Source organism: Magnolia sinica, chromosome 1, assembly GCF_029962835.1.
Source record: "Magnolia sinica isolate HGM2019 chromosome 1, MsV1, whole genome shotgun sequence".
Lineage (NCBI taxonomy): Eukaryota > Viridiplantae > Streptophyta > Magnoliopsida > Magnoliales > Magnoliaceae > Magnolia > Magnolia sinica.
Genome location: NC_080573.1, coordinates 121,032,986 through 121,049,529, shown reverse-complemented (window position 1 = coordinate 121,049,529; position 16,544 = coordinate 121,032,986). Strand labels below are relative to the sequence as shown.

Genomic DNA, 16,544 nt, shown 5'->3' with positions numbered 1-16,544 from the left:
CTCAATATAAATAGTAATTTTACTATTTTTATTAAGTGTCTTATATAACTTAACACATTATTCTCCTAATTTTTCTAAGCACTTTTCATGTCCAAGGAATGAAAAAGTTACAATCATACTAAAAATAATAAAAACGAAAATAAACAGTAAATTTGACCGCGATGGGATGGAATCTCACAAATTCCACGTGGGCAACTCAGCTATGTTGGCTAAAGCAGCACGTACGTCCTACTCCAAAATCATATATGGTATGTCAAGTAACTCATTCCGGTTTGCAAGATATGTTTGTTTTAAAGTTCCGACAGTCTTGATAACTTCCACCTCCAATTGGACCTTTTCTGGTTCATCTTGGTTATGAAAGTGTCCGCAGCCCACTCTACATCAAAATCGTAGTAAATGTGGTGGTGTATAAAAGTTCTATCCAACCTAGTATAGCTGTAACTTATATTTTTCACACAAGCTATCTATGTTTTTTTCATGTTTTGTAATGGCATTTTGATTTCAATGGATGGGTGTGAAGTCTTCGGCAGTTGATATAAGCAACGCGAAGTTCATTGGATTTCATGGGACATCAAGCCGGGAGGTAGCCATCAAGCTAGAATGTAGTAAGACCGTCGGATGCACCGATATTGTTCTTGGCAATGTTCTACTTAAACCTGCCGTTTCAGGAATGAAGCTATCATCTTATTGCATCAATGCACATGGGCCCCCTTGCACTTCTTGCGTGCCCCAAGTTCCATGCCTACACTAAATGGCTCTAATGTTGTTGTGGTAGTAGCAGTTCGCTTTCTTCTTCTTTTTTGGGGCTGCCTCTTTGGACAGCAAAAATAAATTCGTGGAAATGAAAAATCTATATCAATTAGAAATTTGTGGAAATGAAAACCGTTTTTTCGGTTTATTTTTCGTAGTAATGTTTCCCTGGGTCTATCCATGTTCATCTGACCCTTATTTTTTAGGTCCACTTGACCTTTAAATCTATGTAATTTTTAGACCAATGTCCTGGAATGATCTCTTCAATTGGATGTGCGGTTTGGATATAAGACGTACATCATAGTCAGGCGACAGATGTACCACGCAGTCCGCTTACGAAATCTCCTCACAGCGCTGTCTGAGAGGGGAACGGATTGGCTACTCCCCCTGACACCAGCCATTGGCTGGTGGTCGGTGCTCTGTGGGGCCCACCATGATGTATATGTGTCATCCATTCATTATTGTTGTCCTGTGGTGTGGCCCACCTAAGATTTATATCCCTATAATTGTTTGTACCAAGCCTTCAAATGATCTTTAAAAATGGATTAACGGAATGGATGAAACACATACATCATGGTGGGTCCCACAGAGCACCGACCACCAGCCACGGGGATGGTGTCAGGGGGAGTAGCCAATCCGCTCCCGTCTGAGAGCAGATTAGCTGGCGCCCATACCGCGGGGCCATCTTGATGTATGCATTCTATATCCACGCCGTTCATCCGTTTTTATTCAGATCATTGTAGGGTATGACCCCAAAAATGAAGAAGACCCAAATCTCAGGTGGGCCATGCAATAGGAAAAGAGTGATGGTTGAACACCCTACCGTTTAAAACTTCCTAGGTACCAACATCAGCTTGATACAAAACTTATGTAGCTCATTAATGGCCAATCACCACTATTTCTTATGGTATGGTCCACTTGAGAATTGGATCTGCTTCATTGTTGGGCTCATGTCTTAAAATGATTCGTAGAAATATGGACCACTTGGATATAGAATACGTACATCGAGGGAGGCATGGCCGCACCATTTTTGGGTGAGCAGTAGCGGATTAGCTGTTATGCCTTAATGCGTGTTGCCCTAACAGTGTGGGGCCACGTTGATGCGTTTGTTGTATATCCACGCCGTGAATCTGTTTTTTCATCTTATTTTAGGACTTGATACTAAAGCTTAAGAAGATCCAAATCTCAAGTGCTCTATACTATTAGAAACAGTGATGAATGACCGTTAAAATATTTTTGTGGCCACTAAGTTTTGGATCAAGCTAATATTTGTATTTTCCTTCATCCAGGTCTTCTTGACATTATGAACAGGTTAGATGTAAAATAAACATTACGAACACCTTATGATGACACTTTGAAATTTTTAATGGTAAGGTACTCAATCACTACTTTTTCCTTTGGTGTGGTCCACCTGAGATTTGTATCTGCTTAAATTTTGCAATAAAGTCCTAAAATGGGCTGGAGAAATGGATGGACGGCGCGGATATACAACACAATGATCCATGATCGTGGGGATAAGAATCTTCAGAAGAACCAAGATTCACCCAAAAAAATAGTGACCTAGATGAAGAAAAAGAGAAGACACAGAATTATCCTAAAAGCAATGGGAAATACAGAAGTAGGGATTGTAATGGTAGACTAAGAAGACTTAAGAGGCAAGCTGTGAACATGGGATGTATCATGGATGGATAGCATCCTCGTGTGGACTGCCCGAGGGGTGGGCAATGCCCCCACCATTAGAACTGCCTCTAAGATCATTAGAAGGCATAATCCTTGGATTGTGGCCATCCTCAAGCCCATGATCAGCGATGACAGGCGAGTTCGGACTGGCATAATGCTGGGTTTTCAATCTTCCTTCTCTAATGCAAATTCATAGGGAAAAATATGGGGTATTCTTTAAAAACTCTATTAACATTTCACTTATTGGCGCTACTAACCAGATGTTAACTGTGTTGATTAGCCTGCAAAATTCTCAATCCCCTATCAGGCTTTCTTTTGTCTACTCTCGGTGTAACAGGTTCCAGAGAAGATCCTTGTGGCAAGACATGGCAGTCATTTCCAAAGATATGAGCTGAGGCCAACTCGACTCAGTTCAACTCGTGTACACCCTTAATAACTGATATTATGTAAGTTTAAGATAACACCAGATATTGTTAAAGATATGTCATATATGTCCGAATGACTCATAGTCATTAAGATTAATGACTAAAATTGATCCTATCACATCCGTGGATCAGAGCGCACATTAGTTATCTAGGGTACAACTCCAACAATGTGTCACTTGTGATACCATACATCTTTTCTTGTAGTCCACATGTGCTAATGCTTATATATACCACCATTCATCTTCTCTTGCACCTCACATGTGCTAATGTACCACATGTATCACCATTCACTTTCTCTTACGTTCCACATGTGCTAATGTGCCACATGCGCCACCATTTATTTTCTTCTCTTGCACCCCCCGCGTGTCTTCTCTTACACCCTGTGCTGCAAACTTCAGAAACTCAGGTTACAAATTATTATTATTATTATTATTATTATTATTATTATTATTATTATTATTATTTAATGCCTGTCTTGTCTCTCATGTGCCACTGTACAACTTCAAGCATTTTGGATGTACCATGTTTGCACTATTTAAGCTTCAAGCATGTATGTGATATGTATCACCATTCATCTTAAGCATCCTACATATGTCACATGTACGTGCTTATCTAGCATATCTTAGTGATTATTTAGGTTTCTTTTTATCAAACAATAAATTTGAAAATAGACCATGAATTACAATACATTTGAAAATAGATCATAATTTATTTTTTATTTTAAAAAAAAAAATCTTGTTGAAAAATAAGAAAAGCAATGTTTCCTTCTTAGAGTTATCAAAATTAAGGTTTCTTAAGGCAATAAATTTGAAAATAGACTGTAAATTTTTATTTTTTAAAAAATTTGTTGAAAAATAAGAAAAACAATGTTTACTTTCATACAATTCTCTAAAAATAAGGTTTCCCAAGAACCATTATTTCAATTCCCATGCACTTCATAATTTAAATAGGCCATAAATAAAATTAATGTCAGGATAATTTCACGCAATAATGGACAATTAAAATTTACTAAAAAATTCATGATATTAACTTCATAATATCATTTGAATAATATTTCGTGAAAATATCACAATCTTTTCAAGATCTTGGTGATAGGGGTGTACATCGAGTTGAACCGAGTTGAGCTGGCCTCTGCTCAACTCAGCTTGGCCACTACTTGACATCGGCTCGAACTCGGCTCGACTTGGTCCTTGAGCCTGATTGGCCAGCTCGGCTCGGGCCAGTTCGAGCCGAGTTTGCCATTGCAGCATTTCCACAAACACCGGGACTGCACCTTCAAAATCTCATTATATTTGAGACAGTTGCAATGGTTTTACGGGTATTTTATCAAATACCTTCTAAGCAACATAAAAATCAAGAAAAAAAAAGTGTTGGTTTCATATAGATACCTTCCTTGCCACCGGCCACACTTCTTTGAATCATTTCATCAAACACTTGGTGAACAACATCAATATCAAAGTAACCGAGTCACCAAACTGGTTCAATCCAAGTTCGATTCGAGCTGGGTTCGTTCCAAGTCAAGTTGAGCTAGGGACAGCTCGAAATCGACTAAAACTCATTTCTAAGCTCAAAAAATCAACTCGGCTTGGCTCGAACTCAACTTCGAACCAAGTCACATTGAGCTTTTTTGAGTCGAGTCGAGCGAGCTAACCAAGCTAACCCGGTTCGTGTACAGCTCTACATGGTGATATCTGCAAGAAGGATACACACACACACACACACACTATGAGGTCGAGGTCGAGCTGTGTGGGCCCCACCGTGATGTGAGTCAAACATCTACCCCATTGGTCAAATGCAACATTCCATGGTGGGCCATGGGCTTAAAAATTAAGCCAATCAATGACTTGGGTGGGCCACACCACGTACAATAGTTGAGAGGGATTATATTCCCATTAAAACATTCACAATTATTTATTGGGTCCACCAAGATGTGCTTCACAAATAAAGCCCATCCATTGTGTGTCCCACTTGGATGAGGGTAAGACCAAGTTTCAGCCGCATGCGAAACTCAAGTAGCCCCCACCAAGTGCTTTTATATATTTTATGCACGTCTTCACATGATTTTAGCTGGTATGGCCCACCTGAGTTCCATATATGGCTAATTTTTGAAATATCTCATAATTTAAAGGGGACCCATCAAATGCACGGTTTTAATGTTCAACACTCATCATAGTGGGGAACCATATATATATATATATATATATATATATAATCAAAACGTATGGACGCGGTGAATTTCTCACAAACATCTCGGTGGGCCCCACCCACCATCCTTGCCAAGCCTTTGGTAGGAACTCCGCATCCATCTCATCTTTTATCTATTATATATATTCCCTGCATGGGAAAAGGTTCTATGCTGTCGAGCTTATGGGAACTTCGAATGAGGTCGAGCTGTGTGGGCCCCACCATGATGTATGTCGAATATCTACCCCATTAGTTAGATGCACCATTCCATGGTGGGCCTAGGGCTTAAAAATCAAGTCAATCTGGGACTTGTGTGGGCCACACCACATACAAAATTTGAGAGGGTTTACCCTCCCATTAAAACATTCATAATCATTTGTTGGGCCCACCAAGATGTGGTTCACAAATTCAGCCCATCCATTATGTGTGTCCCACTTGGATGAGGGTTCAGACCAAATTTCAGATGCATCCAAATTTCAAGTGGGCCCCACCAAGTGCTTTTATATGTTTTATGTATGTCTTCGCATGATTTTAGATGGTATGGCCCATTGGAGTTCATATACGGTCCCATAATTTAAAGGGAACCCATCAAATGCACGGTGTTGATGTTCGACACACATCAATGTGGGGCCCACACAGCTCGATCTCATGCGAAGTTCCCATGAGCTCGACGTATAGAACCTTTTTCATATATATATATATATATATATATATATATATATATAGAGAGAGAGAGAGAGAGAGAGAGAGAGAGAGAGAGAGATGGACGCGGATTTCCTACCAAAGGATTCGCAAGAAGTTCCTGCGCAAGGATGAAAGTTGGGGCCCACTGATGTTCGTGAGAACTCCACCCGGTCCATACGTTTTGAGAGCTCGATTTAGGACGTGAGATTGAATATTAGGTGTATCTGACACTTATGTGAGCCACACAAGAGGAAACAGTGGGCATTCAATAAGCACCGGTGAAGCATTCTCATGGCCATAAAAGTTATGTATCAGGCTATAGTTTTGATGTTTTCACTTCGTCCCATTAGAAATGACCTTATAAACGGTTTGGATGGCATATGAACATCAAGTGGAGCTTAGGAAGGTTTCAACGGTAGGAATTTCTTTCCCAAATTCCCATCTCGTGTGACCACTTGAATTTGGTATCCACCTCGTTTTTTTGTTGTACGTCTTAAATTGAGTTCTCAAAACGGATGTACAGAATTGATTTCTCGCGAAATCGGATTGCATACTGAGTTACTCAGTACGCTCTTATAACTCAGTACGCTCTTATCGTATTGAGTAAACTCAATTGGGCTCACCGCGATTGTATGTGGTTTATCCACGTCGTCCATTCGTTTTTCCAGATCATTTTATGGGTTCAACCCAAAATTGATGCATATACAAAGCTCAACTGGGCCATACCATTGGAAAAAGTGGAAGTATTGATTTCAACCGTTGAAAAATTTCTAAGGCCCCCAGTGATGTTTATTTGTCATCCAACCTGTTCATAAGATCAGAAGGACATGGATGAAGGGAAATCGCAAATATCAACTTGATCTAAAACCTCTGTTGTCCCCAAGAATTTTTCAACGGTAGATGTTCAATTCACACAGTTTCTGGTGGTGTGGTCCATTTTGAGGATTTTATATACTCCATTTTTGGGATAAAGCCATAAAATTATGTGTTAAAAGAGATGGACGGAGTGGATACAATGCATGAATGACACAGGGGCCTACGGAGTTTACTCAGTACACTTACCGTACTGAGTTACTCAGTACGCAATCCGCTTCCGATTTCTCGCATACATTGCAATGGGCCCCACCACCATCCTTTCACGGGAAATCCACTTACATATATAATTATTTGGATGGAAATGCACGTAAAGATTTGAAGACGGATTGGGGCTACTCCCCTTGACACTAGCTCCATGGTTGATGGCCAGTGCTCTGTGGGCCCCCCCATGATGTATTTTTTTCATCCATTCCATTCATCCATTTTTACAGATCATTTTAGGGATTAATACAAAAAATGATAGTTATATAAAACTTAGGTGGAACACACCACAGGAAAACAATAATGATTGCATATCCACCATTAAAATCCTTCTAAGGCCCATTATACTGTTTATTTGACATCCAATCTATTGATTAGGTCATAAAGACCCAGATGAATGGAAAAAATAAATATCATCTTGATCCAAAACTTTTATGGCCCCCAAAACATTTTTAATGATCAACGTTCATTCAACACTGTTTCGTGCAATATGATCCACTTGAGATTGATATATATCTCATTTTTTCTTTCATACTATAAAATGATCTATAAAAATAGATGGACGGCATAGATGAAACACATACATCATGGTGGGCCCACAGAGCACCGACCACCAGCCACTGGCGGGCGGCAGGGGGAGTAGCCAATCCGTTTACTAATGATTCCTCTCCGCCATTATCATACAGCGGGAGAGAAGGTGCATTGAACAGTTATCACTAACGGTGTCGAAGTTTGGTAGAATAAATCCCCACGTATTGTTATGCAATATGCTGGGACCAGATCCATTGGATTTGGGTCATATGCAGTGATCCAGACCGTTGATTCTACTAAATACCAAAATAAATACGGCCCCATTAAAAATCTTGAACATTGGAAAATTCACGACTTTTGAATCATGGCCCATAAAGCAACGGTGGATAGAGAGTCCATATTTAATAAATAATAAAAGAACTTAAATAGTCCTAAAGTATTCCAATCAGAAACTTTAATTATTCGCAACCCCCCACCTAAGTGAGGCCCATCTTGTAACTGGTTTGGATCACCAAACATGATCCCAGATCCAACGGCTATAGTCCCCAGAAATCCTATTGCAATGCGTCCGATGTATTCCAGCAAACCTCAAAAAGATCTTTTACCTCTTACAAGTTACAATATTAACAACTTTACTATGCATGGGGAATGCATTATCAGTTAAGCAGTCACCATTCAATGAAGCTTAGTAGAAAGCTCCGTCACTACAACATTTGAATTTAATTTTGAAAAGTTCATTGAATTTTGGGTAGTGGGAGATATCTGCACGGGACTAAAAATCAGGCCGTCCACTCACTAAAGTCCCCTTTATATGTTAAAAATGGACACAACCGGAAAAAAAAGTCCAATGGTTAATATTCAGAGCATAGTTATGGCCCACCCAAAATTTCTTTTTGAAGGCAAGATCGTGATGGGCCCAACCTGTTGCCATTCTAAATGAGTGAGGTTGTGGTGTACAAAGAACGAAAAGATAACCCAACTCATGCGAGAAATGCTCTATAAACTGTAGTGCTCCAAGTTGCATTGGGTCATTTAGAGAGTCCAATCCCTTGATCTGGACTTTTCATTGTGTCCATCAGATATTTCATGTGCTCTGATGTAAAATTCATACAGCTGTAACAGATACCACATTTCATCAATGGCCTTTAATATGAACGATCAATATCGTCTGCACAAAAATAAGTCAAATCAACAACTTGATCCCCTATTTGTTAGGGATCACCGTTGATTTCTTATGATCTAAGAATTCTATTTTGTTACGAAATCAAAACCATCCCATCCATTGATTGGGAAAACGATGGATAAATAAAATAAGGTCAAATTAATCAAGGGTGGATTGGATAATTTAATCAGTGAAATTTTTACCCGGTGGGCCGTGAAATGTGATGCGGACTTGATGGTCAGTTCAGATCAATCTATTAGACTGTCCAAAGTAATCTGGTCCTATTGGGAGCACTATAATTTATAGCACTCAGAGCACCGTAGCACTTCTCATTATGGATACGCAGTGTACACAAAGCCACCCAAAAAGAAGCAGATTGGGTGGTGACCCCAACACCACCCCGCGTGCGTGGGGCCCACCTTTATGTACGTCCTTTACATCCAAGCGGTCCATCCATTTTTTCCGGATCATTTTAGAGCATGGCTCAAAAATAAAGCAGATCCCAAGTTCCAGATGACCACACCGCAGGAAACAGGAAGGATCATGACACCTATCGCTGAAACCTTCCTATGGCCCACTGTAATGTTTATGTACCATCTAACCAGTTGATATAGTTTCACAGACCTGTATGAATGGAAAAAACAAAAATCAGCTTGATCCAAAGCTTTTGTGGCCCCCCAAATATTTTTTAATGGTAGGCGTTCAATCTCCAGTTTTTCCTGTGGTGTCGTCCACTTGACCTTCCTATCGGATTTATTTTCGGGTTCCTGCCTTGAAATGAGCTTGAAAAACAGATGGACGGCCTGGATATAAATGAAATACATTTCGGTGGGCCCTACCAGCACCAGCATCACGAAAGCGGATTACTTCCATAGTAAGCGTATTGTGTAAACTCCGTGGGAGCCACCGTAGGAAAGCGGATTGCGTCCTACCCTAATCCGTCCGGGCAGGGATCTGTAGGGCCCAAAGTGGTTTAATGGTTTTATCCACTCCGTCCATCCATATTTACAGATAATTTTAGGTAAGAAGCCAAAAGTGAGGCGGAACCAAGACGTTAAGTGGACCACAAAGTGGGGATTGAATGTCCACCATTAAAAACTCTCGGGAGCTACAGAAGTTTCGGATTAGGCTTATATTTGTGTTTTAACTTCATACTGGTCTACATGACCTTATGAATAGGTTGGATGGTAAAAAAACATCACGCTAGCCCTTAGAAAGGTTTCAACGGTGGGTGCCATTATCAATGCAGCTTCCTTTGGTGTGGTCCAATGAAGCTACGGACCTGCCTCATTTTTACTACCATTCTGAAAAATGATCCGAGAAAAGCAATGAACAGCGTGGATAAAACGATGACAGCACGATGGGATCCACAGATTTCTGCCCGAACGGATTAGGGTAGGATGCAATCCGTTTCCCCACCATAGATGTATGTGTCTAATCCACGCTGTCTAATCGTTTTTCAAGATATTTTAGTACATGAACCCGAGATTGAAGCATGTCCAAAGCTATGAAGTGGATCACACCACAAGAAACAGTGGGAATAATGATCTCCACCGTTGAAAACTTCCAAGGGCCCACATTGACGATTATTTGTCATCCAACGTATTCACAAGATTACACGGATACGATGAAGGGAAAACTTCTTTGGCCCCCTAGAAGTTCTAAATGGTAGTCGTTCAATCCACACCGTTTATTGTGGTGTGGTCCATTTGAGATTTGGATATGCTTCGATTTTGGACTCACATCCAAAAATTATCTGGTAAACTGGACGGACGGAGTAGATTGAAGAAATAAATTACAATGAACCCCACAGAGTTTACTCAGTACGCAATCCACTTCCGAACATCACCTAGCTGGATGATGCTGGGGTCAGCACCAAATCCGTTGCCACGTTCTCAACTATCGGACGCGGATTCAGTCTTACCCCACCCCTTTCTAACCACGAACATACGGTTCTGTGGGCAGGCCCAACGTGATGTATCTGTTTATCTAAGCCGTCCATCCCTTCTTTTAGATTATTTTAAGGTATATAAACAAAAATAAGGCAGATCCAATGCTCAAGTGTACCACACCAAATAATAAGCTTGGTTACATTAAATGCAAGTTACATTAAATACAAGATTCATCTGTGGTGTGATCCACTTGAGCGTTGGATCTATCTCGTTTTTGTACAAATAATTTAAAATAACCTGAGAAAAGGAATGGATGGAACGGATAAAAAGATACATCACGGTGAGCCCACCCATAAAACTGCCCGTTCGGGGCCAGAGACATGCAGGGTGTAGCGTACTGAGTTACTCAGTAGGCAATCATCTTCCCTGTGGTGTGTTCCACCGTGATTTACATATTTTATCTGGTCCGTCCATTCATTTTAACATATAACTTGGGGGTTTGGTCCAAAAATGAAGTATATGCCATAACATTAATTTACCTCACCACCTGAAAATGTGAAAAACAATGAAATTCATGCATTGATCCAAATTTCTGGGCCCCCAAGATTTTAAGGTAGGATCAATCGTCCATATTTCGTGGTTTCCACTGCCTTCTATCGGATTTTCTTTGGTAATCCTTGACTTGAAAGAGGTGGATGACAAAAAACAGTATTGATGGCCGACTTAAAGAAATACTTTCAATGGGCCCACCAGTCATATTCATCCAAAGCGTTATTCCATAGTCGATCACGATATTGGGATAATACTTCTTTGGACCCAACCAGTTAGAAATGGATGCGTCCAACCACAATCGTCGGGCGTGGATTAGGCCCATATGAGATTTAGATAGGCTACTGATTTCACTCGCCATCCATATTAAGATTATCTTGGTAAAAGCTCAAAAGTGAGCGGAACAGACGTTAATGGACCAGAAAGGGTAGGATTGCAATCGCCCCATAGAAACTCTGGGAGTACAACACTTTCGAACTCTAGGCTGGATGATGTGGTTTTAACTCACTTACGAGTATACTCACTTATGAAAGTTGAGGTACAAAAACCCGCTTAACCCTTAGAAACGGTTTCAATCGGTGGGTGCCAGTATCATCGTTCTATGGTGCCATTTAAGCTACGACTCTATTTTTATACTAAAAATACAGAAAGCAATAATGCTCAAAAAGTGACCACAGGGCCAAATTATTGCCGTACGATTAGGAGATGCAACGTTCCACTAATCAAGATTGATTGTTGTCAATCCAGCTGATCTTGGAATTCGTTTTGTACAAATATTTTAAATAACCCTGAGACAAAGGAATGGATCCACACATAAAAAGTGGAATACTCCACCGTTTAAACTCCAAGGAGCCCTTGACATTATTTGCATCACGATGTACAGATTACGTCAGAGGGAAAATCTTCCTGTGGCCCCTGAAGTTCAAAGCGTATTTACCACACTTTATTTGGTGTCCATTTATATTTCATATCTTGGTTTTGGATCTCTACATCCAAAAATCTGTAATGACCTCACCGGACGATTGAAGAAATCTATATTACAACGTTGGACCCGCATAAGTTTATCATCGCATATTACTTCCAACATTTCACTATGGATATGCTGGGTAGCAAATCCTTGCCACTCCAATACGCGGTTGTCTTCACCCTTCACGAAATGTTCACTTGTGGGATCCCAACGTATCATCGTTTATCTAGCCGATCCAACCTTTTTTAATTATTTTATGGTATATAAATTGCAAATTTAAGCAATCAAGCTAAGGTACACCAAATATAAGCTGGTTAATAGGACTGAGTTTTACTATATACAGATATCACTGATGGACCAACCATTGGAGGTTGGATGCATCCGTTTGTACAAGAAAATTTAAATACCTGGAAGGAAGTGTTTGATGGAACGTAAAGATTAGTGAGCCACCTAAACCACGTTGGAGCAAGACTCGGTTACGTATAGTTAATATAGGAACACGTTCCGTATCTGTTCCACCGTGATTCATATTTTATTGGTCCTCATTCATTTAACAGTTAGATTGGGGTTTGATTAAAAATGAATATATCCAGGACGGTAATTTCCTACACGAAACAGTGTGAATTGAATTCAACGGGTGAAAATTTCTGGCCCAGCTTGCATGATTTTGGTTCCTCACCATTTTTGTACTTACGAGAGTGGTGAAAAAAGTCGACTTTGTCCATTCAGAAAGTTTCACTGTGCCACATTCCATCCGTTATCCATAGTATCAGCTAGTTATCGAGCTAGATTATATTTGGACCTACACCTTAAATGGCGGAACTATATACAAATGCGGGCGCTGGATAACCTGATAACTTTCAATATGGTTCATATTTATGTGAAACTCTAATCAGCGCATAGTTTGGAGGTGCATGGGTCACGAATGATTGATACACTTGAATCGGGATGTGATGGAACACATTCAGAGAGGCCACTAACAATTATATCATTTTTATGGTATACATCCATTAACGTCCTTGAATGGTATGGTCCACTGAATTGAGTGGCTTATGGACAGCATTTTTATAAACAACATGGATGGCCCAACCGTTTGCAAACGTGCCATAGAGTTCAAGAAGGATGATTTATATTTGATTATTTTATGTGACTTATTATAAGGGTTCCACATTGTTACGTCATTAACCTATGTAATATACACACATGACATTCAGTCCCTGCTACAAGCTTCCCACTCATTTTATTTCTTTGTCATTTCCACACTCTAGCCTGCCACGGAGATCTCTAGACAGCGGTTGGACGCTAACGTGCTACCTCCAGCTTGGTGGGACTCCAAATAGTTTCAATGTGGAAATCCATCTGGCCATAGGTTTTGCCTCACCATGACTCTGTAAATTCCAACACAATCACAGGATGACCAGATGGAGCTACTGGGGAAACTATTATTCATGAGGCTAAAACCTGTAAGTTCAATGTGGTCCCATCTGTGGTGATGGATATTTCTCTCACCCTAATACTTGGGTATCATGATGGATCCACACCTATGGAAGGTTGGATGTCAAGAAAATTTCAGTGAATTTTGAAAGGATGGTGGTCCAGGCCATGACAAACTTTGATTAATAGGTTAGACAATTACTTCCATCTGGTCCTTTTTTGTGGTCATTTTAGTTAGGATTGGTGACAAAAAATGATTCGTGGACGGATTCAACTCAACATAGGTGTGCACCAACGGGTGAAAACCCAGCTGTGGGGACCCCAAGTATAGGATTACCGACTCGTTCATAGTTTCCCTTCCCATGTCCACCTTAATATATATGCCAGTCAGACTTGTATAGGTCACACCCATGGGGAATATAGTACACAGCCAAACTGAAAGTCTTTTATGTGCCTAGAATTATCTTCAAGTTGGCTCTGGTCACATGATGATCCACCTATATGTTGATGACCTCCATTGCAAGGTGACCCAACTTGCAGTTTTGTTGGATCCATTCCTGGCCCTGGTGTGCCACCTGATGGTGAAAAGCCAGATTGACAGGGATTTCTCACAAACATCTCAGTGGCCTCAGGGTGCAACGCTGCAAAGTCCTGTGCAGACAATCTACTTTCGATTGGTATATCTTTGTCCAGACTGGACAGCCATGGCTGGGTTTGATTGGCTCCCACACAACATGTTGAAATCCCAGTTCTAATTAAGTGGGGGGGTCACTGTGATGTTGGTTAGAAATCACGGGCCTCTATCTGTTTTTCGAGCTCATTTTAAGACATTTGACAAAAAATAAGCTAGATCCAAAACTCAAACAGGTCACGCGAGAGGAAACAGTGGGGAAAGAAATTCCGACTGTTGAAACCTTCTCGGGCTCCACCTTGATGTTTATGTGCCATCAAAACCGTTTATAAGGTCAATCCCACTGGGATGAAGTGAAAAAAAAATAAAAATCCCAATGCAAAACCTTTATGGCCATAAGATTATTTCAACGGCTCTCAATGACTCCCCATTGTTTCCTCCTGCGTGACCCACTTGAGTTTTGGATCCACCTCGCGTGTCCTAAAATGAGGTCGAAAAACGGACTGATGGGTGGATTTCTCACAAACATCTCAGTGGCCCCACCCTGCATCCTTGCGCACCTATCGCAGGATATCTTTGTCCAGATGGAAGCCACGTGGTGGGATTTGATTGGCGCATGCCCACACAACTTGTTGAAAATTTATTAAAGTGGGAAAGGATCGTCTTGACCGGGCCCATCTCTGACAAGGCCTGCAGGCCAATCAAATCCCACCATATCACGTAGAAGGAGAGCGGATTGGGTGAGACCCCGGCCTTACATAATAAGGTGCGCCCATTATCGTGGGGCCCACCTTGATGTATGTGTCATGCATCCACACCGTTCAAATGTTTTCCAGATCATTTTAAAGAATCATCCCAAAAATGAAGTAAATCGAATTAGCAGGTGGACCATACCATGAGAAACAATGGTGAATGACTGTCCTACCATTAGAAACTACTTAGGGCTCACATTAATATTTAAGTGGTGTTTATTTATCATCCAACCTGTTGATAAGGTCATATAGGCTTGGATGAAGGGAAAAAAAATAAAAAAATCAGCTTGATCCAAAACTTCTATGGCCCGTTAATGGTCAATCAACACTATTTCTTACTGTATAGTCCACCTGATAATTAGATCTACTTAATTTTTTAGAATAATACATTAAAAAGATCTGGTAAAACAGATGGACGGCATGGATAGATAATACATACATCAAGGTGGGCCCCACTGTAAGGGTAGTTCTCGGTCTTGGGTGAGGCTGTGGTCTCACCCAATCCGCTGTACTGCATGCATGCTCATCTCGACGTGATGCCACATAGAAGAGAGCCCTCATATTAAGATATGAAATCAGAGTTTTATTGAAAAAAAAAAAGCCTTTAAGATGGTTCCTTTCTAAATTAATAACATTTCCTAATTTTCAATACAGGAGATTTTCGTCATTTCAGTTATATTATGCATCGCTTCATTTGGGTACGCTGGTTCTGCTAATATTTACAATGTTTTGGATTCTGGAGCTGTTGGCAATGGCATATCTGATGATACTCAAGTAAATATCTTATTCTGACGTTTATTTTTTTTACGTGTGCATGCATACACGAACGCACGTGTATGTGCATATTCTCGTGCCTTCATGCACGTGTGTAATGGACCACTCCAGCCCATTTCTATTTCTGTAAAGCTACAAGAGGAGGTTTTGGTATGGTGAGGTGTGTGCATGCACGCGTGTAAATACAAGTTTGCTTCCACCACAATCGCTTGCTTAGATTCATACACACATGGATTAAGCTATGGTTCTTAAGCAAGAAAACTCACACATGCAAGGCCACACGAAACTAATTACCAATTTATTTAATTAAAACATAATGTTTCCTATACAATTATTTGGATTTGGTGTAGGCTTTACTAAAAGCGTGGGCGACAGCGTGTGGTGATGGTGGGCCCAATCCCAGCGTACTAATCCCAGCTGGGAAGACATTTTTACTGAAACCCTTGGCCTTCAATGGGCCTTGCAAGTCTAGTTCCATCCGTTTTCAGGTGATCTTTTTCTTTCTCATCATTGACCGTCCTTTTAAGGAGATCTACTGCAGGTGGGCCCTTGGATTAAAGCCCTATATTGAACTACGCATCCGTTTACCTCTTTAATTCACTAGGCTGTGGAGGTGATTGGATGAATACAACCTTCCATTTTCTGCCTCCTAACATGGATTGGCAATGATCCAAACATAAATCTGTTGGATCTGAACGTAGAATAGCCAAATGACCTGTGTGCATTAGATATGGAGATTAGAAGAGGAAGATGATTTACCTTGTTGTGATGCCATTGCTGTAAATTGAGATGTTGAGGTATTCGTTTCTTAACACCCTTTATAAAAGATACGATGAGGCTTAAGCTTTTTGTCCATGGTGTTGTATTGGGAGCCAGTCTTGTTAATATAGGTTAGAGGGGTGAGGAGTTTTTCAAACTCCTCACCCTAAGGCTTCACACGAATTAGTAATTCTAGTTTCTTTAAAACACTGTGTACATATCACAGTTGTAGCACTCCACCCCTTACACTAATTTTTGGATGTATCACAACTTAGTCGGGTCCACTAGTGCAC

At 40.5% G+C, this 16,544-nt stretch overlaps 1 protein-coding gene across 1 annotated transcript in view; it reads left to right on the top strand.

The window, feature by feature from the left end:
- Positions 1–13,820: 13,820 nt before the first annotated feature.
- The window catches only part of LOC131248806 (probable polygalacturonase At3g15720), a 34,307-nt gene continuing 31,583 nt past the window's right edge, over positions 13,821–16,544 (top strand). Inside the window, exons 1-3 of the mRNA XM_058249273.1 lie at positions 13,821–14,012; positions 15,373–15,492; positions 15,843–15,980. Coding sequence (XP_058105256.1) covers positions 13,821–14,012; positions 15,373–15,492; positions 15,843–15,980 — 450 coding nt within the window. The remainder of the gene's footprint in view (positions 14,013–15,372; positions 15,493–15,842; positions 15,981–16,544) is intronic.